This window comes from Uranotaenia lowii, chromosome 2 (assembly GCF_029784155.1).
Source record: "Uranotaenia lowii strain MFRU-FL chromosome 2, ASM2978415v1, whole genome shotgun sequence".
Classification (NCBI taxonomy): domain Eukaryota; kingdom Metazoa; phylum Arthropoda; class Insecta; order Diptera; family Culicidae; genus Uranotaenia; species Uranotaenia lowii.
The window spans coordinates 2,224,077-2,249,996 of record NC_073692.1 but is presented as its reverse complement, the minus strand read 5'-3'; the positions used below and the strand labels follow the sequence as shown (position 1 = coordinate 2,249,996).

Sequence of the window (25,920 nt, the reverse complement as noted above, 5' to 3'; positions counted from 1 at the left end):
TTATTTTCTTTAACGGTTTAAGAGTAAACAAAGACAGACGTAGACAAAAACTTTAAGAAACTGCTCAAAACGTCTTGCATCGTCAATGAAAAAAAGTTTATCTGGAAAAACATGTATTGCCTTCGGTTAAAGATATCAATGAAAATGATAACAGAGATTAATGAGGTGTTTGTCCTAAGAATAAAATAAATAGCCTTTTTTTAATATTTGAAAGGTACTGGATTGAAAAAGGAAAAGAATAAAAATTCCTTGATGCTGCCTTTGTATTAAAGTTTATAAAAATAATCGACAAACGTTGAAAATACTCTCATCAAGTATGAATTTCCTGCGAACAACTTGAAAATAGACGTACAAGCAGGTAAACTTAATTTAAAAAAAAAGTTACTGATAAATATTCTACTGAAGAAATCTTTCGACAAAGAAACCAGCTCAAACTACAAAACGATAAAGTTTCGTTGAAAGTCTGTTGTTGTCAATTATAAGAGGAGTTGATTCGATTTCTAGTGGTATTGAGATTTGGAGGAGAACGATAGATCGACATTTAACTAAATCTTTTAGAAGGTTCACACTAACTCGGATGACTTCTTCCACATTAACTTAGTTTAAGGAAATTTCAGTTTTAACCATTAAAATATTCTTATTCCCTCCAATTTACTCCTAGTAGCAGACACCAAAGTCTCAACCTAAATTGCGACTTCGTGAAACCTCTGTTGTTTTTAAAAGAGAGGTTTATAAGTTAAAAAACAATCAATAGATTGTGCGGTTTAAATAAGCGAAATCAGTAGAACGAGACAAAACACGACTTGAGGGAGTTAGAAAACGGTTTTTCTTTGGCTAAGTCCTAAAAAAGTTTCGCCCCTGTGACGATCGGTGGTTAGCACGTGTAAACTTCAGAAGAAGGTGTTTCTCTTAAAAGTGTATACAACTTGTTTATGTGAAAAGAATTTAAAAGAAAAAAGCCTTAAATATGTGAGTAATCATCTCTTGTTGAGACCTGTTTGATCGCATACATATTTTTGCCTAAAGCTGTCTGAAAAGAATGACCGCCGAAAAACCTCCGATTTTCTCATACAAACTACAAAATTTTAAATTATTGCTACGTCTATCTGATTCATCTTTTACGATTAGGAAACACTATGGATTCGCGTGGTAGAAAACTATAGGCTTTTTGTGCTTCAGAACGTCTGTGTATGTCGACAGTAAGTGAAAGGGTACTGATTCAAGATTCCAGTTTCGTTCAGGTGTTGTTCGAGAAGAAAATGGTGTTTCGGGTGTAAATTTGATTGGATGTGTCTGCTCTGTGCTATGATGCTGGCATTTGTATGTTTTTGTTTTTCATCAATCTCCTGATCTGCTACCGGTTTTATAACTTAATAATAGAAGCCTCAGCTAATCGTGGCCTGCATCCGGAAAAGTCTCAACCATTCGACGAATTCGTCTAGCATCACGGGCCCTAAAAACCGAAATTGATTAAGTAAAAAAAGCCAAGAACAACGCTCAAACAATACTCACAGGCACCGTCCACGTCGTAGTTGTTAAGATCATTCGATATAGTACGGGAGAACTCGAGAATGTTACACCATTGATCTTTATTGATCACTTTGTACTTGGACTGCTCCAGGAATTGGGCGAACTGTGTATACAGAGGCCAGTGCTTGCCGAGGAGAAGTTGAAGCATAATTTTTGCTGTATCAATGTCCATGCTACGCTGGTCTTTATCCTGTAATTGGAGAAATAAAAATCTTTTAAAATGAACATTCTGATTGAACCTAAGATCAAGGCTTCATTGCTTAACTAGATCATAATTGATAAAACAATTGATAAACCTACCCGAGCAAAGTCATAGGCATATCTGTAGATCAGCTTGAACGTGTTGGTGTCGTTAAGCAGGTTGCGCATGTGTTCGAGCTTGCCCTGGACCTTGCCGGCGGTGTCGCACTGCAAATCCGTGAGCCCTTTGAGCCACTCGCTCTGTGTGAAGAAGCCCATCTGACGAGCGCCCATTTTATATGCTAGAACCAGCATCGCCACATTCTCCGGCTCAACTCCGATGTCCTCGCAGAACTTTTCCATTCCCTCGGGACCTAAAAAAGACCTCTTTTAGTAAAACACATTACAGCACACTAATGGCATCATACTACTCACCAAGTGTGTCCGGATCGTTCGGTGTTGTGTACTCTCGGAACCAGGTAAGACATCTTTTTTGACTGAAAGCATCATCAACTTTGCTGTATCGTCGTGAGCTGGGAACGAAAACAGAAAACATCGTTACCAAATAGTACACTAGGTCAAATGCGGCTGGCTGACACTTAACACAGGACAATGCGATTGTCGTGGCGAAGCATCAACTACTTAATAATTAAAAACTCTCGCTCGCTCAATGAATGGTTTACTTTTTTTCGCCCATTTTTTCCTTCCTTTCTGAAGCTGCCCCTGCTTATCAGAACTCTCGATTTCACGACGAGTCGTCGTACTGGGAGTTTAATCTGTTGATAATCACTACACAAAGAGAAACCGGGTTGAGTCTTATCACCCGGAGCAACACTTGCAGGTAGAAAATCAAACTCAAACAGTACGAGTTGAGCAAATTTTCAGCCAAATGAGCAGAATTATGATTGCGATGCGATCGTCCCTACTGGTCAGTTGGTTGGGCAACTTAAGACTTGTCGATCATATTGCAGATAAGTGAACAACCGTGCGTTCCTTTATTTTGGCTCTTGCTACTGCTGCTCTTCGATCGCGATTCCGAAACAGTTGCTCTGCTGTCGTAGCTAAAAATACTTATGATTCTCTTTTTTTTCCTTCCCCTTTCTGTCGTCACTTAGATAGTCCATCGCCTGTCTGACTGACTGAATTTTTGTTTTTGAGAGACATACCTATTTAATACTTAGATGGGAGGGAGAATGTCTTTACAGGTAGAAGGTGCCTTTTTAGGTGGCGATTGGGGGATGATGGTATGCATTCTATTTTATTTTCATCTGCTTGACAAATGAAACGCTTTTCGGCTAGGGGTGAAAAAGTCGCGTGCGTCGTTGTACAGCAACGAAAGTTTCAAAATTTGCACAAGATTCAGCGCAAGTGTTAGGTAGGAGCAGACGATGATCACTTTAAGGATTTGAAAAACAATGTTAGGTACATGTTTTTCTCAATTCGACGAAAGATTTCGGAAAATTTGTTGAAAAAAAAAGTTTGTAAAAACATGTGCACTATTTAAACCTCATCTGAAACAGTTTATAAGTTCAAAGAGAATAATATTCTTTCATACGACTCTATGCCATGCTGAAGGACTTTGTAGTGATAGAGTCAAAAAGGTTTGGAATAATTTTTTCCAAAAACCCAAATTCCAATAATTTTTACTTCTAAAGAAAATTCAGACAAAACATAGGAAAATTTTCATTGATTTTGGAACAAATTTCTTGGATTGCAATAGATTTTCGTTTACATCAAAATCTACCCGTATTTTTTTGAATTATAAAAACTTCGTGAAGACGGAAGGACATTGAACAAAAATGGCAAAATATGCCGATTCTATATGCTGTGTCGACTACGGGCACAAATCGTTTGCCTGCAAAGGCACCGATAGAAGTGGTCTGTGTTGGCGGTGCGGTGAAGCCGGCCATCAGGCGGCTAGCTGCACCAAAGATGCAAAATGTCTCCACTGCGAAGACTGCACCTTCGCGGGGATAGAAGCAGTTCAGCTCAACCTCAACCACTGCCACTCAGCACACAGGCTGTTGTGACAGATGGCATACGAGGAAAAGTTGGACGTGGCGTTACTGGCAGACCTCGCATGGCAGTAACTGGGGAACCGATAAAGCCAAACTGGCCGCGATTTGGGTTACAGGAAGATACCCCATACAAAAGGTGATGTCGGCTAGAGAGGAAGGCTTCGTGATAGTCAACGGAATCAACGTGTGTAGCTGCTACGCCCCCCCCCCCCGCCCCCCCGAGGTGGTCTCTGGAGAAGTTTGTTGAAGGTCTCACGGGTGTAAGCCCTGTCGTCATCGGCGGGGCCGTAGAATGAGATAGTCGCTTTACAAACCCCAGGGTTCTGCTTTTACTGGAAGCCCTGGCAACGCTGAACGTAGACCTGGGGAATGTAGGCGATACAAGGACCTACCACAGGGGAGCGAGTCCATCATCGACGTCATTTTCTGTATTTCGGGTTGGACGAGCGACTGGAGGGTAAGCGACGTGTACAGGTAGAAGAGGTACGACAACAGGAGCACGCCTCTGGAAGACAACACAATTTTACCGGAACGTCTTCGTCGAAGTGTTAGATTGGGAACGGAACTTGGAAAACCTGAAGAGGGTACACGTACGCGTATGTGACGTTGCGATGACGAGGAGGGCCAAGCCGAAAGACACTCGGCGACCCGTCTACTGGACTGGTCGCTGATCTGCGTACTAGCTGCCTACGGGCTAGGCGAGGACCCCGTCAGCGAGAGAGGAGCGAAGAGTGCCCTACGCAAGTGGAAGGTCTGCCCTCTGTAGGGCAATCGAGGCGACCAAAAAGGCACGTTACAAGCAACTCTGCGAGGGCGCAAACGACAATTCCTGGGGCGACGCTTACAGAACTTTCATGGCCAAGACGCGGAGCGGGGGTGTGCCGCAGGAAACGAGCCCGAACATACTGCGCGAAATAGCCAACGAGCTGTTCCCACAGCACGGGGAAGTTATATGGCCGGGGGTCCCATAAGACTGGGATACGCGTGAGGAGCAGATTTCGCTAGGGGAACTGCGTGACATTGCTAAGTCCCTCCAGTTCAACAAAGATCCAGGTCCGGAAGGCATCCCTAACGTAGCAGTGAAGGCCGCGCTCATGGAACACCGACTGTTACCCGATAAACAGTTTGATTTTCGGAAAGGCTGAAGCACGGTTATGCCATTCGACTAGTCATCGAAGGGGCAGACGAAGCCAGCCTGAAGAAAAGGAGAGAAGACCGGTGTTGCGCAGTGGTCACCCTTGACGTGAAGAACGTCTTCAACAGCGTCAGTTGGGCAGTGATTGCGTCGTCGCTCATTCGTATGAGGATTCCGGCATATATCTGTAGGATGGTGGAGTGTTACTTCCGTAATCGCCAACTACAGTATATGACCAGTGAGGGACTGGAAACAGTGAGTGTCTCGGCAGGGGTTCCACAAGGATCGATACTTGGCCCGGTATTGTGGAACATCGTTTACGACGAACTGCTGAGACTCCGTCTCCCCACGGGAGTGAGACTTGTGGGATTCGACGACGACTTGGTTCTTCTGGTATCGGGCCTATCATCCGGAGAGGTACAGCTACTCGCCACAGGAGCGATTGAGGAGGTGGAAAGTTGGATGCGCTCCAAGACCCAGATGGTGCTGATCACCAACCTGATTTCAGCACAATCAGGGACGATTGCAGCTGGACCGTGTGCAATTGAATCCAAGCATGCGATCAAGTACCGGGGGATGATGATCGATGACCAGTTGAGTTTTACGGCCCTCTTCGACTACGCCTGCAAAAGAGCGGCAATGGCGACAGCAGCTCTCGCGGGTTTGCGGGTCATGTCGAACAACTCGGCGATCCGCTGCAGCAGAAAGAGAGTCCTGGCGAGCGTGACCTCGTTCATTTTGCGGTACGGAGCGGCAGCCTTGAACAGGCAGAGTAATATGCAGAAGCTCTGCAGCGTGTAGCGGCTGATGAACCTGCGAGTTATCAGCGCATACCGAACAGTGTCCTCCGTAGTTGCTGATGTGGTGCCCATTTCGGTCTTGTTAGAGGAAGTTATCTTCTGCTACGAGCACAGGCATGGCCTCGATGTAGACCTGACAGCACTAGTGGGACAGTTCGGGAGGCGGCCGGTGGGCCCATCGCTTGAGGTGAGGTGGATTTCTGCATGAAGCAGTTCTTGACTGGTCACGGATGCTTCATGCAGTACCACCATCGGTTTGGACACGTGGCCTCGCCATTCTGCCCAACCTGCGGTGACACAGTTGAAACACCAGAACACGTAGTGTTCAACACGAGGTCCGAAGGGGTACGCACTAACATGCTTACCGAATGCGGATCAGACACGACAGCAGACAACATCGTGCGGAGGATGTGTGAGGATGCCAATACTTGGTCAACGATGGGTTCACCCGGATCATGACTGCCCTGCAGAGGATTTAGAACCAACCCCAGTCCGCGACCGGTGTAAGGTGACTCCTTCGTCGGGGAGCATCTGAGTAAAGTGCGTCCGAACCTAGCAGTAAAGCAAACAAAGATAAGAATTTATCTTCTACGTATGCCGAGCTGTTTGATACGTGGCGTGCGTGTGTAGGATATCTCCACCGTTACCGTAGCGGAGTATCCTAAGAGAACGCGCCCGCTGCGACGAAGGCTGCAGGGATAAGACATGACCTTCTACGCAGTCGAACTCGTAGGGGGATTCACGCCGCGAAATCCTCTCGGGTAGAGTGGTCTCACGTCGCCGTCGGATAGGCCACTAGAGGTAGGATGACATCCGCGTCGGGATTCATCTGAGTCGCAGCTGTTCTCGATTCGGCATACGGCAGGCAAAGCGTAGGGTTGCCAGCCAAAGGAAGCGGGAAAGCTGGACCACGGTCGGAGTAGAATGCCCTTTCGGCTGGGCGCCTCAAGGTAGTGTGTGTCCGATCCTATCAGTAAACCATACAAAGATAGGACTTTACCTTCTGCGTTTGCCTAGCTGTTAGGTACGTTGCGAACGTTATGTAGGATACTTTCACTGCCGCGGAGTTTCCGAATAGAACGCGCTCCCTACGACGGAAGCTGTGGGGATAAGATTGACCTTCTGCGCATCGAACTCGTTGGGAAAAGAATATTCACGCCGCGGAATACTTTTGGATAGTGACTTCACGTCGTCGACGTGTGAGTCACTCGAGTCGGTGAAGGTCTACGCCGGGAATCATCCGAGTAGTTTCGTAAAGCCCCGGACGTGTACTGTGACAGGCGCGTGTCCGGGATAAGCTGCTTTCGACCGGCATAAGGACGTACAAAGAGGAGAGGGCCTCAAGCCAAACCAAGCGGAGCCAAGATCTCGAGTCGTTAGAGGAGAGGTTCTTTGTCTTGAATCCGTAACAAGAGGTAGGGTATATATGCTAGAGTTTTGACTTTTTTTTGTCTTTATTAGTGACACTTTACACTTATGAGGCTATTCGTGGGAGTTTTGACTTGAAACCGAGTAAACCGATAAGCGCTTAAGCGCGGTCTCCCATCACGGGTACAGTCTTCGTTGCAGGTGTGGATGGTGTAGGGTCGCCCCTCGGCGAGAAATGTGAAATATTTGAACCGATGTGAAGATTCGGAAAAACTAAGGCGGCCGTGGAAAAACGGAGAGAAAAAGAAAGAGAGTTGAGGCGTACACACGTGGAGTGAAGACACAGAAGACGGTGAATAAACGGATTATAATTGTGAAATTGATTTTGTATTATTTCTTGACATCGAATCCCTACAAACTTGGCGACGAGGATTGAAATAAGGTATGTAAAGCATAAAAGTAATACATAATTGGTGAAAATGTGCCAGAAATGGTGGTATTCTAGATTTTTATTTTCTCTCCCCACGTGGGAACTGCATCAGCAATGCAGGAAAAAATGTTTTTTTTTTTCTTTCACCTTCGCCGCAGCTTACTGCTGGTTGGCAAAAAGGGAAAGTGTGTACAGTGCGAAAATCACAAGAACATTAAATTTAATGTCGTTTTTTTTTTTAATTTAAATGATTGACTGATTTTGACCAAGTGGAAGAAGTGATACAGGAAACAGTTTGGTGAAAGTCATCACTTTCGGAAACACCAGCAGAGGGTTTGCGTGAGCGCAAACCGAGTCCCGTTATGTGGTGATGGGTGAGCAAGTGACTAGTGAGCACAAACGAGGTTGGATAGTGAGATGTTTGCGTGAGCGCAGACGAGGTTCGGTTACGTGAGACGTTTGCGTGAGCGCGAACAAGGTCTGTTATGTTGTGAGATGTTTGCGTGAGCGCAGACAGACTACGATGTCTGAAAACGTTTGCGTGAGCGCATACGAAGTTCCGTTATAAAATGTATCCACCTGACCGTAAGTGAAATCCTGTTTAAGAATACTGCGTGAGCGCAGATAGTTCTTTTAAGCATGAGATTTGCGTGAGCGCAAATGAGATATGTGTGAGCACATAAAATGATAATAATAATAATAATAATAATAAAAAAACAATTATAAAATGTAAAATCTGAAGTTTTATTTATTTTAAGTTATCTTATTCAAAAGAGTATAACACAAAGTTGGTCAATCTGTTTTTTTTTTCTCTGTTAAGAATTAAAAAAAAAAACAATTTTTCAATCATTTTCCAATTATTTGAATTGTACAATGGGATTCTCGCACTGTTAAAAAAAAAAAAAAAGATTTGTTTGTTATATTCAATGAAATTGTTTAAATTTCGTGACTCATGTGTATGGTATGGTTTTACAGATGGAAGATAGTCGACCGGTTCCTCAGTTTCGATGCGAGCAAATTGAAAAGCCGAAATTGTATCGGGAATGGCGCTCTTGGAAAGGCATGCTCGAGTGTTATTTTGATGCGTACAACATTACCGATCAAAAAGATAGGCGGGCGAAGCTTTTACATTTTGGCGGAGCTCAGATCCAACGTGTATTCCAAAATCTCCCTGATCGAGAGAATTTCCCTTTAGTAGCTCTGGAACGGAAATGGTACGATGTTGCAATGTTGCAGATGTTTTGGATAGTTATTTCGAGCCTTGTCGTTTAGATGGAGTTGAAAGAAGGAAAATTCGACATTTTAGACAGAATGATGGAGAACGCTTCGCGGAATTTGTATTGCGTTTGAGGCAACAAGTATCAGAATGCGGTTTTGACAAATTTTCATATGAAACTCGAGAAGTCCTGATCAATATTTTCTTAACTGATGCTATCGTAGAAGGTTGTTCCTCGAATGAACTACGAAAATTATGTTCCCAGAAAGATTTGAGTTTAAGTGAAATTGAAAACATTGGATCTACTCTGGAAGGTTTTGAGAATAGGACAAGAGGGTCGTTCACAAAATTTCCTGCCGTTGATCGTGAAGTAAACAAGATTACTTCAAAGTCTTGGAATAATCAGCATTCAAAGATAATGGATAATAAATCATCTCGTGGTTTTAAGCCATACACTAACTTTCAACAACGAATTAAAAAATGTTTCAACTGTGGATATTCCGATCATTATGCTTCAGCTTCTTTTTGTCCAGCCATTGGAAAAATCTGTCGTTTATGCAAAGGAAAAGGTCATTTTGAATCCTGCTGCCCGAATAGAAAATCCAATAGGCTCAATCCTTATAAAAAGGTGAGGAATATTGAAGAGGAACAACCTAAAGAACCTAAGGATAATCAAATATCTGAAAAACTAAGTGACAAGGATATGGCAAAAAGTTATTATGCTTTCTTTTCCGGAAATGAAACTAATGTCATACATTGTATTGTTGGGAAAATCGAAATAGATATGTTGATAGATTCTGGCTCCGACGTTAATTTGATTCCTGATAATGTTTGGGAGGATTTGAAGAAGCGCAAAATACAAATTTCGGCATGTACAAAAGGCAGTTCAAAGATCTTGAAAGGATATGCAAATAATAATCCACTTGTGATTCTCGGAACATTCACATCGACTGTAGAAGTTGGAAAGCGATCTATATCTGCAGAATTTTTCGTTGTCAAAGATGGTCAACGCTGCATTCTTGGAGATAGAACATCCAAAGAACTCGGTGTTCTTAAAGTAGGCGTAGATGTCTTTAATACTGATGATGCAAGCAAACCGTTTTCCAAAATCAAGGATATTCAGGCTCAAATTCATTTGGACCCAGAATTCAAACCTGTTTATCAGCCATTGAGACGTGTTCCCATTCCTTTAGAAACGGCTGTGAATAATAAGCTTGAGCAACTTTTGGCTAGAGATATAATCGAAGAAAAACATGGTCCAGCTACATGGGTTTCTCCTTTGGTGGTAGTTGGAAAGGCTAATGGAGAACCGAGAATATGTCTAGATCTACGTCGAGTCAACGAAGCCGTTTTACGCGAGAGACACCCTATGCCAGTTGTAGAAGAATACTTGGCAAGATTAGGAGAAGGGAAGTTGTGGTCCAAATTGGATGTGAAAGAAGCTTTTCTTCAGGTGGAATTAGCACCGAAATCCCGCGATGTAACTACATTCATAACAAATAAAGGGTTATTTCGGTTCAAACGGCTTCCGTTTGGCCTTGTGTCGGCTCCAGAAATTTTTCAGAAATGTATGGATCAAATTTTGGCAGGGTGCGAAGGAGCTTTCTGGTATCTTGACGACGTCATCGTTGAAGGTGAAAATCAAAAACAACATGATGAACGAATAAATAAGGTGAATTTATAAATAAATAATAAAATTTCGTTTTCTTGCAACGGGTTCCCTTCTTATCATTAGGTTCTAGGTCGTTTCAAACAGCGGAATGTCGAATTAAATTGGGATAAATGTATTTTTGGCGTATCTGAAATTGATTTCCTTGGACATCACATTACTCCTCAAGGGATTTCTCCGTCTCTTTCTAAAGTTGAAAGTATTTTATCGTTTAGGCAGCCACAAAACGAAAGTGAAGTTCGCAGTTTTCTTGGCTTAGCCAATTATCTCAATAAATTTATCCCTAATTTGGCAACCATGGATGAACCTCTTCGTGAATTGATCAAGAAAAACATAAAGTTCAGCTGGTCTACTTCACATCAACAATCGTTTGATCAAATTAAGGCAGCTATGGCAAAGACTCAAAAGCTTGGATTTTTCAACAAATCGGATCGTACCGCTGTTATGGCAGATGCTAGCCCAATTGGGTTAGGGGCAATATTGATACAGATTGATAAAGATGGTCAAAGTCGAATTGTTACCTGTGCAAGTAAATCCCTCACGGACACCGAAAGACGTTATTGTCAAACTGAGAAGGAAGCATTAGCTATTGTATGGGCTGTCGAAAAATTTCAAATTTATCTGCTAGGCATAAGCTTTGATATACTAACAGATTGCAAAGCTTTAAAGTACATATTTACTGTTAGGTCACGACCTTGTGCCAGGATAGAACGTTGGGTTCTCCGTTTGCAAGCTTTTGATTACCAAGTAATTCATATTCCCGGTGAGAAAAACGTAGCAGATGTTTTATCACGTTTAGCTACAATGAAGCCAATACCATTTGACCCTGCAGAAGAACTATTCATGAATCAAATCGCACTTTCTGCAGCAACATCGGTAGCTTTAAAATGGGACGAAATCGAAAAAGCTTCTCAAGAAGATCCCGAAATCCTTGAAATATTGGAATATCTTGATCAAGGACGTTACGAATTGTTACCTATTTCATTCAAAGTTATTGCTAATGAACTATGCAGATTAAATAAACTGTTGTTACGGTCAGATAAAACTGTTATACCAGCTGCCCTTCGAGAACGAGTGCTGAGAATTGCCCATGAAGGTCATATAGGTATTCGCATGATGAAGCAACATCTTCGCACTTCCGTATGGTGGCCTAAAATGGATGCAAATGTAGAATCATTTGTGAAAAAGTGTCGAGGATGCATTCTTGTATCAAAACCAGATCCTCCTGAACCGATGATCCGAAAAGATCTTCCAAACGCACCATGGGAAGATATCGCCATAGATTTTTTAGGTCCATTACCAAATGGTGAAACTTTATTGGTCGTCGTAGACTATTTTAGCCGTTACGTTGAAGTACGAGAAATGAAACGTACTACTGCAACGGATACTATTCACGAGCTTTCGAAAGTGTTTGCAATATTTGGTGTACCAAATAGCATGAGAGCAGACAACGGTCCTCAGTTAAAATCTGACTGTGAAGAGTTCAGACAATTTTGTGCTGAGTTTGGAGTTCGGTTGGTCAATACTATTCCGAATTGGCCTCAACAAAACGGTGAAGTGGAAAGACAAAACAGATCATTGTTGAAGAGAATGAGAATAGCTCAGGAATTGGGTCAAGATTGGAGAAAGGTTCTCTACCAGTATCTGCTTACTTACCACTCTACTCCTCATACAACTACCGGTCGTTCACCATCAGAGCTCATGTTCGGAAGACGCATAAGGAACAGACTACCTCAGGTGCCACAATTAGTACACGTTGATGAAGAAGTCAGAGATAGAGATCGCGTTCAAAAACAAAAGGGGAAAGAGTATGTTGATGCTCAACGTAAAGCTCGAATTATTTCACTGGACGTTGGAGATCGTGTGATAGTCAGGAGATTTCGCAAAGAAAACAAGCTCAGTACTCACTACGCACCAGAAGTGTTCGAAATAATACGGAGATCTGGAGCGGATGTAACATTGAAATCCATAAGCACTGGAAAAGAATGCAGGCGCAATGTAGCGCATTTGAAGAAATTGGTAGACGAAGAAGATCAAGGTGAGACCGAAGATCATGCTGTGGAAAACTCAACACCCACAACGGAGATCAGGGTAGATCATCAGGAACCTTCGACATCAGAAGCCGTTCAACCCGGAATTAAACGGTTAAGGAAGGAACCACGACATTTCGAAGATTTTGTTACTTATTAAATAGTTAAAAAAAAAAAAGTAAGGGGGGGTTGTAGGGTCGCCCCTCGGCGAGAAATGTGAAATATTTGAACCGATGTGAAGATTCGGAAAAACTAAGGCGGCCGTGGAAAAACGGAGAGAAAAAGAAAGAGAGTTGAGGCGTACACACGTGGAGTGAAGACACAGAAGACCGGTGAATAAACGTATTATAATTGTGAAATTGATTTTGTATTATTTCTTGACATCGAATCCCTACAGATGGTAATTATGGCCAGAGGCCCCAGATGGACTTGATCGCGTATTGTACATAGTATCTAGAGTCGACCAATTGCACCCATGGACCCAGAGTAGCAAACTGGGGGGACTCAGTGGCTCGCCGTGCCTTGGAATGCTATCCGTAAAAAGGATTTACCACCAGGGTGATCAACTATTAAAAAAGACATCCGGTTTGAGTTTCAGAGAAAGGGAGATGATTCTTTTCTCTAAGAAACATAGACCTATTCAACGCCTAGGCAGAACTATTACTCAATCGAGGTGTTTCGAGTATCTTGGGGTGAGTTTGATTCCAAGTGTACCTAGAGAGCCCACATTGAGAAAGGAAAATGCAAAGAATCAATTTTCTATTATATTTTCTACTAGCTCTGTTGATGCGATCCGCTCTATAAGATCAGAAAATCTAACACCGTACTTTCTCGAAAAAAAAAACGAAGTATATTGACCACTTTATTAAGAAGTAGCTTCTCCTTTATCTAGCATTTGCTGTTACCCTCTGTTAAAAGTTTTAATAAATGCTTATTCGGTCATCAACTGCATTCCGTCTTTATTTATGCGGTAAGCCTTTATTCAAACTTTTAAAAGAGAGGCAAGATAAATGCATTACCATTTATTTTATGACAAATGATCTTTATACCAAACGGCGTAGGACCTAAGAAGGGAAATGTAATGGTTACTTTTTTAGGTAGCCTCTGCATTCTTTTGCCACGTCGTGCCAATCTTCCCTAAAATATTTCGATACGTATCTCTCAATTCCCTCAGTTTAGAGTAATATACACTCAGAGGAAAGTAGGTGAGAAGTTCAAGAAAAATTTACAGTTTAGTGTAGGCAGCCTCAAGTTTTCCTGATTCTAATGAGCACAATTGAGTCATGAAACAAAATTGCAATAATATGTAATTATATGATGTAAGATTCAGCTGGCGGTGTTGCTGCTTTTTGTTATTCAGGAAAAATAAGCTTGCAGCTGATTTATCACATTTTTCGACCTTGTGCAATATTCACGATTCCAGTTACTGAATTAAATTTGGCATTCTATACAAAGTATTCACTAATCATCGAGAGATCAAAATATAGTTAAATGTTATATTACAAAAATGTATAGTTAGCCGATAAGTATTATCAAAAATATAGTTCTTTTTTTTTCTTTTAATAATTTTACAAAATCCCTCATGTTTGTGTTTACTAGAAAATACGAATGAATATACTGAATACAACAAAAGTTCCAAGTAATACCATATGCCAGGTCACCCTAGGTGTGCAAAATCGTTTAACTCACCTTTGGCTTTGGCTTTGATAGGCCGTGTTCCTCTGACGCTTGGACGAATGTCGATCATCTTCGCTTGGTCCCATGTCCGGTGCCGCCGTTGTGGACCGGCGTTTGCCTCTGGGCATTTGTTGTGATGCGCGGTGATCAATTTTGAAGGCCGTTCGGAATCCGGTCGAACAATTTCAATTAAGGGATTACCAAAAAACCCGATGGTAGACTAATATCAGAGTTGTGGGGGCAGTCTTTCGGTTTCCGTACAAGCCTAGAACGTTATTACAGGCTGCCTTCCTTCGTCGATTCCACACGCCAGCTCAAAGTGATCTGAAAAATCAACACAAATTATTGCTCTGGGATATATCGATAACATTGTTCTGCGTCATCATATTTAACATGGAAGTTTATTTATTTTATTCAAAACGTCATTTCTCATTTTGCAACGAAGGACTTCGAGCAAAGCAGATACATTTTTCTAAATTGGATCTACATAACAATTTTACGAGTAAAACTATAAAAATGAAGAAAATTATAAGTTTTGTTTTTATGCTAATAAGCAATGACTATCTGGAAGAGAAAAAGACTGCTGGAACGAAGTAGGCGGATCCTGTTTTTTTTTTTGGAAAGCTTCATATTCGCGTTATTTGCGATCTAGCAGAAATGATTTTTTTTTAAATTGATAATTCTACCATATTACTCACCAGTCAAATATGCTTATAATGTTTTTCAAAGTTATTACCAATCCTCCTTTTTTTAGGAAAATTAGAAATTTCTTCCGCAAACACGCGCACCTTGAAATCGAAACTTGGTTCGTCTATCACGGGACAAGAATTCGCCACGAATATACCCAAATCAGTTTCCGACCACGCCGTGCATTTTTCGCGTAGAAAAACTTTAACTGGAAATGTGGAAAATTGTGGAACGAGTCACTTTTGATTTATGCTTAAACGATTGATTCACGAAGAAGACATTACCACTTTTCCTCCTTCCCCTTTCGGATTTTTGGACTTTTTGACAGTAACAACAAAGATATTATATTCAACCAACCATTAGCCCCATTAGCCAGCCATTGGCCTCACTAACGCCTTAATTTTTGAATACGACAAGACCTATGCGCGAAAAGGATGAAGTAATAATTCCGATGGTTTCACACTCAGCAGTTGAACGCGTTGAACGTCAACTTCAAGAGGGATACTCCTGTACGAGGAAGCAGTATAGCACGAGCCGTGCTAACGCCAATTTGTGAGATGCAAATAGTAAACAAAAGCGCGATGGCGTTTCAGACACAGTTAAAAAATAATCAGCCAAATAAACTGGAAATTACAAGTCTCACATAAATTCAATTATTAAAATTAAAAAGAACTTAAATTTAATTTGCAAAAAAAAAAACGTAATCTAATCGTTTTTTGTTTTACGAATAAACTGATTTAAATCCACGTTTCCGGACTATTAAACCTTTTTTTGTTGTTGATGTTGATACGAAACAATCGCGATACTGCAAGACGAAATATTTGAAAAAAGAAAACTAAAAGTGGCCAATTTATGCTTCGGGAATCATTTTTTAATATTTTCGTTCGATAGATAAATATATCGAAATAGATATCACGAAAAGGCGAGCAGAATCGATCTTTCGAATGTTGTTCTCCTTCTACCACCTTCTACCTCCTTTTAATTTTCCACTGCATGTTGCTGTTGTGATAAATTTGCATAAAAATGTAATTTTCAATTTAAGTGATCTGCTCTTTTTATAATAAAAAAATAAATTAACTGTCAACTGCAAAAATGTTTTGTAGTTTAATTTACAAGTTTTAACAAACAGTTCAAACTAGTTGGATCCATAAAAAATGCAGCTTATTGCCATAATCGAACCTATAATTACAAATTACAATTACCTAAAAAATTGAACTATTGAACCAATTACAACTTTCGATGGTTTGTGTTTCAGAATAAATTTCTTATTTACAAATATGTAGGTAAATAAAATATATTTCTGTGAATATAAAATATAATAATTTCAATAATTATTTAAATAATGGCTCAGCCTAACAAAACACTTCGGCATACCAAGGTCATTGAATTACCCCCCTTGCGGCTTACATTAATTCGACCAGACTAGGGCAACCCACTTTTGTTTGATGCTTTGAAGCGCCGTGCACGAGATTTTCAAATCGAACAGTTCGGTCGGCCTCGCAGAATATTCGATTCTGTTTGTTTTTTCCCAACGTTTACCTGCTAGTGATCCTAGTGGTCCCGAAAATTGGCCAGAAAGGAGAAAATGAGCTGAAGAAGGTTTGTTTTATTGCAATGGATTTAGTCTCGTAGTCTACCTGTGAAAGTTAACTACTTTCCCTCCTTGTGTCAGAAATAGACTGGTTCTATTTCATTGAGGAAAACACCAGGTAACAGTTCAAAGTTTTAAATCCTCCCACAATGGCTAGTGAAATTCCGATGACCACCGATCAAAAACCAGTGCCCTTCGATTTCACATCACCTGTTACTCAGGACGATGGTTACCTGTCCCCATATTGTTGCTCCAGTGATGAAGAGCTGGATCGTTCACAAAACCGAGAATTACTGGACGAAATGCCAGCCTTCTCCACACATTCCTTGTCTCCATCCGGAAGATCTCTTTCACCGATTGATATGGAAACTCCATCACCGCCAAGGTATTCCCTTAATTCGACCTACCATAGTGCTTTCGGGACACCGTGTGATAGTCCCAGCCAACAGCCACCTCCAGGAAAAGGTTACGTTACGTTGGAGGAAATAAACGCTCGAATTGGTATGACTCCACCAGATTCCGAACGCAGTCGATCGCGGCTTAACTTGGAAACCATTTTCGAAGGCCAGTTCCTGGAAACTCCACCGAAGAAAGAATTCGAATCGAGAACAAACCAATCGAATCTTCTGCGCCGTTCATTGAGGAATCGGGCACTTTTTGGGGGCGTAGACCCCGTTAGCCAATCGTCGCCTTCGTCCTCGAAGGGTGGTGATATTGAAAACCTATCCGGGCAGTTCGACAGCGCATGTAGGATAATACGCAACTAGATAAATGTAAAGTCGATAATTAGTGAGTGCCTTTGGTTTGCCTGATTTTTTTTTCAGGAAGTTTAAGATTATTATCATTAATATTAGAATTAAACTCGATTGCAACGCAGCAATTATTACTTTTTTTTTGGAAAATAAATTGTTTATTTCAATTTGTAGCAAAGGTTTTCTGGTTTAATAGAAAATTTGAAAGAATTTCTTCGTGAGCTAAGGAACTTCTGAAGACAATTCTGGAAAGCATAAAATTTTCTCAATTTAAAAAAAATCATTAAATAAAAAACAAATTGTAGGATTAGATTAGCAGACTTTGTGAAAAAACTGTTTTGAAAACTTTGATTTCGAGGCCTACTATTAAAAAGTTTTCTTTTAATTATGACAGTTGTATATTTTACCTTAACTTTCGGAAATGCCAGAATTTGAATTGGCAGGTTGGTATAAATTGAAATATGTACTTAAAAATTTCTGATTCTAATTTACTGCCATTTTACAGATTACAAAATCCTAGAGAAGATAGGGGAAGGTTCATTCTCTGAAGTTTATCAGATAAGACAACGGCGCACCGGATTGCATTACGCGGCGAAAAAACTCAACAAATTGTACAAAACCTCAGCTGAGGCCTTAGAATGTTCCGAAATCCAGGTCATGAAAGTCTTAGATTATCACCCAAATGTGGTCAGCTTTGTGGACATTCTTCAGTAATGTTAATCCAATTATTTACTAACGAAAACAACTTAAAGAAACTTTGTCTTTATTTCCAGTGATGAAATTAACGGTACATTAACCCTCATAATGGAACTGATGGACATGAGCATGTACGACTACATCAAGAATCGTAAAAGATGTCTATCGGAAAAACGTGTGAAGCGGTTTCTGTACCAAATCGTCTGCGGGCTCAATCATCTGCATCGAAATGGAATTTTCCACAGAGACATCAAACCGGAAAATATACTTATTAAGATACCTCGTAAGCTCAAAGAAAATGAATTGGTCCAGCTGGCTGATTTCGGTTCAATCTGCCATACCAGCGTTCAACCGCCTTATTCTTCGTACATATCTACCCGGTGGTATCGTTCACCGGAATGTCTACTCACTTCCGGTTATTACGGGCCAAAGATGGACATCTGGGCAGTGGGTTGCTGTTTCTACGAAATGCTGACACTGAATCCATTGTTTCCCGGCGAAAACGAACTGGACCAGTTGCATCTAATTCACGAGATTCTGGGCTCACCTTCACCGACCATGCTGGCAAAGTTTCGAAATTTAAACCAATTGAACTATGACTTTCCCAAGCGTAAAGCAACGGGCTTGCGCAGTATGGTTCCTTTGCTCAGCCACTATGGTGTCGATGTGTTGAACCGCACGTTAACTTACGCACCGGAAACACGGATAAGCGCTGCAAAACTTCTGCAACATTTGTACTTCGAAGATCAGTGGTAAGCACAAACTTTTGTCGTCGATAATGACCTTCATCTGATCGTTTTAATTCCTTTAAATAGCAAAACCAAAAGGACATCACGCTTATCTTCGTCGATGCACAGCTTGGACGAAGTGGGTGATGGTATCAGCGTAAATAACAGTCTCAAATCATCATCCGGGCGACGAAAAGGTACCAAAGGGGTAAGTAGTTGAGCTTTACTCTGTGATTACCGAACTAATGTTTTTCTTCATACATCTCCACAAAAGTCCAACGGTAGCACCGAATCGCTTGATCGATCAATTCGAAGCGGATTCAAGGCTTATCATGGCTCAACAGCCAGTTCAAAGTGTAAACTTTCAGTAGAAATGACTAAAAACAAAAACTTAGAACGAATGTGGGGCATGAATCCAGGTCCTGGCAAGTCTCGTTTGGTTCAACAAATTTATACCGCCAGAAGTAGCGAGCCCACACGAATTTGAAAGCAACTTTACTCTACGCAGGATCTATTTTTTTGCAAGTGACAAGTAACAAGTTCTATATTTTATATCTAAAAAAATATTTATTCTTTTTTGCGTCTAACAACTGTGAATCGTTTTGTTTCTTAGAATTTACATGGTATAGTAGTAAAATAACCCAAATAGAAAATTTAATAACGAATCAACAACTAAAATCAATACGGTTTTCCACGCTTAGCGCTGACTTAGTTGAATGACGAGGTTAATCCTTACGATAAAACTGATTTAATCTATAATCAGGTACACGATATGGATACATACTATACGTTAGACACATCGATTTGTGCACCAAATTATAGATAATTTCTACCGTTGAGCAATGACCAGAGAATGCTAAAACGATTTTAAAAGGATGATCAAATAATATTAACTTATTACAATTAAGCACGAGTAGTGGGAAAAAGGGCGGCATTCTACGTTTCGACATTCAAAATTTAAGGCGTTATCTTTAGCTAGCTTTTTGGTGGTATCCTTAGCATTGAGTCAGTAGCCTTTCCAGCATGTCGGGGTTGTTGTAAAGTTTGATTTTCAAAAATCCTGGATTCAACTCAGAGAACCTGTTAAAACATATGTCATTAACGCACGGCAATTTTTTTTTAAATAACAACGGAAGGACTCACCTCAATCCAAGATCTTTAAGCGTTGCCTGGACTCGATGCTTAATGATTGGTATTCCGTCAGCCGAGTGCAAACCTCGCCCGGTAATGATGAACAATTCCTTGTACTGTTGCTGGCGAGTGCGTAGCTTGCCAGCATGTTCAGCAAGGAAAATTTCCAAACACCTTAGGGCTTCCTCCGAATGTAGGTAGTGCAAATCGAGCACGTCGGAATTGTTTAGCGTTAATTTGTGAACTTCCATGATCGAATTAGAGGCTTTGCTGTTGTACCAATCGATCTTGGTACGGTGAAGTCGTGCGATTTGGGCGTAGTAATCGGCAACTCCAGCCATGCCCCGTTGAATAGCGTTTCGTGCTTTTTCGTGGCATTCATTTTTAAGATCTTGATGATGCTGTGACAGATTACGACATTCTTCTGCCGTTTTGAGGTGCAAGTTGATAGCATCTTCATTGCTGATGCGCGGAGTAGTAGGCAATACAGTAGATTGCGTAGGAAGAGCTTTTTGTTTCTCATTTTCCGCCCGCAAAAGAAGAGCTTCTCGCTCCTTTGCTATTTGGTTACGGAATTCTTCCGGAATGGAGTTGTTTAGAACATTTACAGTATCGTGGAATTTGTTGTTGTGGGCATGCAATATTTCTGTCAGTACTTTTTCTTCTACGCTGGGAAACATTTGAACCAATTTCTGTCGAGTCATCTGAGTAGCTAAATCTTGAGGAACTTGTTTTACCCAGCCATTGGTTTGCTCATTTCGATAAGCCGACATCGCACGTTCCATTTCGATAATATCATTTAGATTTGGTGTATCGGAATCTGCCCTGATATCACGAAAAAGTATTGGATACTTCTGTTTGATTTCCATTTGTTTAGCTATCTGCGCATCTCTTCTCATTGTGAAATGTTTTTCCTCTTCTCGGTAACTGTAGATAGTGTCCATGAATGATAGAAAAAGCTGTTCGGCTATTTCTGTACTTATGTAGACTTTGGTTTGTTCTGGTGTAATATCATCTATCGACAAGTGTTTTGCGCTGTGTTTGTCCTTGAATATGGCATGGAGTTGTTTGATTAGATCTAGTCCTAAATTGACCTCTAATATTTCCGATTTGGTAGGCTCATCTTTAGCCGTATCCTCTGGCTCTTCAAATTCCATTAAAGATTCTTTTGTTATTTTTCCTCCGGCCACTCGAATTTGCTGAAGATGATCCGAGTAGTTGTTTTTCCCCAGAACAACCATTGCTTCCAATTGCTTTTTAGCCCTTTGTAGGTCTTCAGAAAGAGCTTTATCTTTTTTTCTAATCGTACTTCTAGGAGAACCCGAACTTACCGTCGATCTATCTGTATCGCTACTTTGCTCACTGTTTAAAGGCACTTGTGTTGCTATTGGTTCACTACAGTCACATTCGAACGCCATCTGACCACCACCAATCGCCTCATCAAAACCATTTGTCATGCCATCGAATTCGTAAGTCTTCTGCTCTTCCAGCAACAAGTTAGCTGTCCAATCGCCATCACCATTACATTTTTCAAATAAATCCCACAAATAATGAGCTGGAATATGCGGATACAAATTGCATATTTCTGAAAAACTTGAATCTTCATTCTTGCAGCCCCTTTTGTGTTTCACTAATGCTATTCGCTTATTATTGGCTTGCGTACGATCGCTTTTCTTTTCAATCATTTTTATCGGAGTTGTTTCCATTGGAGTTAGCCCTTCACTTGGAACGAAATTTTGTGGCAGTGATTGTTCTTCTAGCGACGTATCTATCTTTGGAACTGTGAATCGTTTTGGTTGCGATTGGTTTAGTTCTATTTTAGACTTTTCCAGCTGCTGGTTAGTAACTGCGTCGGATTGCGCCCAAAAATTCAAACATTCTTCGTCGTAGGGTTTCCATTTATCATCGGTGATGACCGGCCAGTTCCAGTTTTCTTGTAAATTGTCCACATCCAGCAGGTCTTCCTCAGCAGCTGGCAACAAATGTCTTGAAGAAGCGATCATATGTTTTGGTTTTCCTCGAGCTGGCTTTGAAACAAGCTGTCCCGGATTATTGATTTCGAGATTTTCCTTGCTTTCAACGGAATTTTCGTTCGCAGTATCCCAATCGGCTGTTGACCATTCCGGTAATGTTGGCTCTTCTTTTTCGGGAATCTCATTGATTGAATTCTGGAGATGCACAAATTGACGAGTTGAAGAAGAGAATAGAAATTAAATAATTTTGTATGCAATCGACTTACCTGCAAGCTGCCTAGGTCGATTAAATCCTGTCGTATAATAGGAAAGTGTCTCATCCTGGGCAACTCCTTCGAGGCATGTTCTAATTTACATTGGCGATACAAATCGTTAATGTCTCTGAGTCTTTCGTAATTACCCAGCATGGCTTTTATTTTATGTTCTGGCACACCATGTACATTCCTGGCGCCCAATGATCTTGCATTATTTCTCCAATAAGTCACCGGTTCTAGCACATCCAGATAGTACCCGTTTTCTGCTGCAATTTGTACATATGCGTGCATTTCCCAATGTCTCATGTGGGTGTTGTCCACCACTAGTGGACTCCATCCATCCTTTGCCTTAGCTCGAACATTATTTTGGTTGAAGCGATGCGCTTCATCAATTCGATCCGCTTGATACTTGTAAACGCCATTCACCATGAAATAGTCATCCGCACTGAACACATGGTTCCGATAATCCCCATTAGCTAAGGTTTTGTCGATGACTGCCCGAGCTAGAAAAGACTTTCCGGATCCAGGAGCCCCACGCATAAGTACCATTACTCTAAAACCTCTGTTGATAAAATCAACTATGGTTTCAAAATTAGACGGCCATTCTTGTGCATTTGCTGAGCGTTTTGGACCCATTTTTGTAGGCGTCTGTAACTTGTTAACAAAACCTTGATTTTCTTTGTTTTGAAGGAAGGATGCAAATGAAACGGGGCTCATGGCGGAATCTTTTGCCTGAGACATTGTCTTTTTGATCGCACCTGTCGAATTTTTCGGCTCTTCGCGAGTGGGTAATACAGGCCATTGCTGCTCGGCAGTAACTTGTTGTTGTTTATCCCCGACTAAAGGAGATGGTTCGTCATCATGTTTGAGCAACTTTTCAATACAAAGTTCCACTGGAAAGGAATTATTGAAATTATTATATTTTTAGAGGGGAAACGAACTCTTACAGTCATGTCCATGTGCAGATGATATTTTTTGAATGCGTTGGTGGTCAATGTAGTCCCCGAACATCTCCATCAGCTGGGCAAATGTTTCTTCATGCATGTTTTTGGTTCTTTATCAATGCAACAAGCGCAACAAACACAATGAACTTCGAAAGCGAATGATGTGGACGATCCGAAGGTCAAATATTAATTTGACGTTTTAGGGTATCTGAAAGCAAAATTCATAGAATTAATTAGTTTCCCAATTTTTCGGCAGTACCTGGATAGGCAGACTTACATATTTATAAACAATATTTATCGATATCGGTGGTAAATTTTGGAAATAATTTTTGTACCAAATTCACGTTGCAAAATAATAATAAACACATCACTGCTGATTGCACGAAATCATGTTTGGAAATAGAAAGGCGCGAAACTGTCAACATAAAAAGTCAGAGACTGGAATCGATCTATACATTGGTGTGGAAAAAACTGTGACGTCACAGTTATGGGTAGGGTGGTGTCTGCAGTAGGGTTCTATAAGGGGCCGGGGTAAGTCGGGTAAGTAGCCTATACCTACTTACCCCATAAATATTTTCGAAAAATAGTTTGAACATTAATTATGTTGTAATTAAAATCCTAAGATTTTATGTATATTCATCTCGAGCAAACTCCCCATGTCATCAAGTTTTGTAAACTACATTTGGCTCACATTTTTTGAATTTGAAGAAGAATCTTGCAACTCATGGAACCCATCTTCAACTTAATTAGCTATTAAAAGAAGTTTGTATAAGCACTTACAGGCAAGTTTATTAATTTTTTATAATCAACCATTTCAATAAAAAGAGCCAAAAAGAAGTGTTTTTTTATAATTGTAATATTGAATCAAAAACACAAGATTTCGAATTTGTCCCAATTGACATCCGGGGAGGGGTTTGCCAAATATCCACACTTTTCCATGAAGGGGTTTATAAATTCTCTTTTCTGTCCACGTGGTATCTGGATGGCCCCTAAAATATGCTTATTAGTGAATAATTTATTCTTTCGTAGTGAAATTATACTTTTTGGAAGTTAAAGTAATAAAACTATTTAAATTTCCTCAAAACTTTTCATCCTGATTTACGAAATATGTACTTTAATAGAAGAATACGTATTTATTGTTTTATCCAAGATTTCGTTTACATTATTGAAGAATGTTAACATAAATTTTATTCTTTCAAGAAGATATAACCATTATTCTAATGTGATTCATTCACATTTCTACATTCACAACGTAATTGAATCATTTTGTAAGTCATAATATCATAAATATACACAAAAAACTTATCTACAACTTCTGATTACTTCACTAGCACATCAGATTTAAGACTTATCAAAATCTGGCAGGTCAAATGTGGGTAATTCTAGAGGCGCCAGAGCCGGAAGTTCTTCCGAATGAAAATCGATCGCTTCCAAAATTGACCGATCTGCCTCTAGTGTAGCGTTTCCTTTTCTCTGATCGGAGCTCAATCTTCCAGTCCCCTTTCCCGAAGGATTGTTTTCCTTTTCCTTTTCGTACATGCTTAATTTTTCCTTGAGGACTTCGTTTTCCGTGGAACATTCGTCAAAGTTCTGCACCATTTGATGGATCATTATATGGAGTGAATGATTGAGCTTGATAAGATCTTCTAAAGAGGAATTTTTCCTGCCCTCTCCAGCGATAGCTTCCGGTCGAGTTTTGGACAAAGATTCCAACAAAGCATCCGTATCGTCTAAGTTTTTATAAATCGAAAGTTGAAGAACGTGATATTTTTCCATATTTTCCATACGCTGTGCAAGATATTCAGGATTCCGACGACGCTGATATTCTAGGGCTTTCATGTATCGCTCGTACTGTTGCTTTTTGTGGCGTAGAAACTCAACCTGCTTGAGGTGATACTTTCTTTGCAGTTGCAAGGATTCGACAACAATCGCCGAGGTGGGAGAAAGTTTAATGGCCTCATCCAGATTGACCACGGCCTTCCGGTGACTTTCGATGGCTTCATCAAAACGTCGATGTTTGGCATAGTTTTCTGCCTTACGGCCATAGACATGTGCCTAAATTAGTGTTTTTCATTATTACCAATGTAATTGCTAATGTTTGCTTGAACACTTACAATATTTAAATATGAATTTTCCATTTTAGTAGGACGACAACAGTGCGAAGGAAATCAGACATCAATAACACAAAAATCGCTTTGTTTTGAACGAGTACACGCTGAAGCTGAAGTATTCTGAAATGAACAAAAAATAACTCATTTTATTTTATTTGCACAGGGTGGGCATAACATTTTATAATTCGCGCGTGAGTTTTCATTACGTCGTATGAAAAAAATGTAAACTAACAGTTTTATCACAAGAAAAATACAAGAATCGACAGTCGCAACTTTTTTCCATTTAAAAAATTTTTAGTCTGGAAAACATATTCTACATGCGAAACACAAATTTTAAAGTTGTTTTGATAACTTTTGCAGCAGTTTTCTGTGAATTTTAAGCCTTGTCCACACTAGGAGACGGTTCGTCCCGAGACGATTGCTGAGACTTGTTTATGTTTACATCTTGGTTGCTGAAGGTCTCCCATACTTGTCGGGAGACTTGAGACGTGCATCTCATCAAACGTAAACATAAACAAGTCTCAGCAACCGAAATCGCAGTCCAAGTTGCCTGTGTGGACTAGGCTTTAAGATGTTTTATACGACGTAATAGAACGTAATAAAAGCTCACGCGAGAATTAAATTTTTTTTCTTTGTTTTGATGAATGCTATCATGCAACACGACTGCATTTGTCAAAAAATTATCTATTCCTTTCAAAGTTGTGTTGAAACCATCGCAAGCGCACATCCCAAGCAACCAAAAGTCACAAACACGCCTACTTAGCCCCATCATTGATATGAAGTACGTTCTATGCAGCTCAAAATTTAAGTTCTTATTGATTCCTTCAAGTTGAAAAACAAGTCTTAATAATCTTCTATTCAGCTTCCAGCGGCCATCTAATTCAGCTTCAAATAAAATCGCTAAATGAGTAAAAAATCTCTCTCTATCTCAACTGAACCCTTGGCTTCGGCTCATATCACCTTCTCTTGATTATTAACTGTGTTCTGTACCATGATGACA

General features: G+C 40.5%; 5 protein-coding genes across 6 annotated transcripts; 2 read left to right on the top strand and 3 right to left on the bottom strand.

Annotated features, from left to right (window-relative positions):
- Positions 1–112: 112 nt before the first annotated feature.
- On the bottom strand, positions 113–15,146 carry LOC129746481 (DCN1-like protein 4). 2 transcript variants are annotated; one of them, XM_055740139.1, is made up of 7 exons: positions 15,025–15,146; positions 14,752–14,948; positions 14,066–14,377; positions 2,146–2,243; positions 1,831–2,084; positions 1,513–1,720; positions 113–1,453 (listed from the first exon to the last, which is right to left on the bottom strand). In XM_055740139.1, the coding sequence occupies exons 3-7, from the start codon at positions 14,179–14,181 to the stop codon at positions 1,386–1,388; spliced, it is 744 nt and encodes a 247-aa protein (XP_055596114.1). In that variant the 5' UTR covers positions 14,182–14,377; positions 14,752–14,948; positions 15,025–15,146; the 3' UTR covers positions 113–1,385. The 2 variants fall into 2 exon arrangements, with proteins under 2 accessions (XP_055596114.1, XP_055596115.1); XM_055740140.1 differs by lacking the exons at positions 14,066–14,377; positions 14,752–14,948; positions 15,025–15,146 and adding an exon at positions 2,394–2,721.
- Positions 15,147–16,534: 1,388 nt separating this feature from the next.
- On the top strand, positions 16,535–17,203 carry LOC129748616 (uncharacterized; the record flags this gene model as incomplete). Its single annotated transcript, XM_055743280.1, has 1 exon — positions 16,535–17,203. A coding segment is annotated over one exon (564 nt), but the record flags the coding sequence as incomplete, so codon positions are not given.
- Positions 17,204–17,504: 301 nt separating this feature from the next.
- On the top strand, positions 17,505–19,420 carry LOC129748608 (MAPK/MAK/MRK overlapping kinase-like). Its single transcript, XM_055743269.1, has 5 exons — positions 17,505–17,526; positions 17,589–17,793; positions 17,857–18,531; positions 18,595–18,715; positions 18,782–19,420. Exons 1-5 carry the CDS (start codon positions 17,505–17,507, stop codon positions 18,992–18,994), a joined length of 1,236 nt encoding a protein of 411 aa, XP_055599244.1. The 3' UTR covers positions 18,995–19,420.
- Positions 19,055–23,220, bottom strand: LOC129745067 (uncharacterized). The gene is made up of 5 exons (XM_055737894.1): positions 23,087–23,220; positions 22,813–23,017; positions 21,878–22,758; positions 19,651–21,806; positions 19,055–19,587 (listed from the first exon to the last, which is right to left on the bottom strand). The coding sequence occupies exons 2-5, from the start codon at positions 22,907–22,909 to the stop codon at positions 19,503–19,505; spliced, it is 3,219 nt and encodes a 1,072-aa protein (XP_055593869.1). The 5' UTR covers positions 22,910–23,017; positions 23,087–23,220; the 3' UTR covers positions 19,055–19,502.
- A 538-nt stretch (positions 23,221–23,758) lies between these two features.
- On the bottom strand, positions 23,759–25,020 carry LOC129748078 (uncharacterized). The gene is made up of 2 exons (XM_055742550.1): positions 24,924–25,020; positions 23,759–24,864 (listed from the first exon to the last, which is right to left on the bottom strand). The coding sequence occupies exons 1-2, from the start codon at positions 24,945–24,947 to the stop codon at positions 24,151–24,153; spliced, it is 738 nt and encodes a 245-aa protein (XP_055598525.1). The 5' UTR covers positions 24,948–25,020; the 3' UTR covers positions 23,759–24,150.
- Between the last annotated feature and the right edge of the window lie 900 nt (positions 25,021–25,920).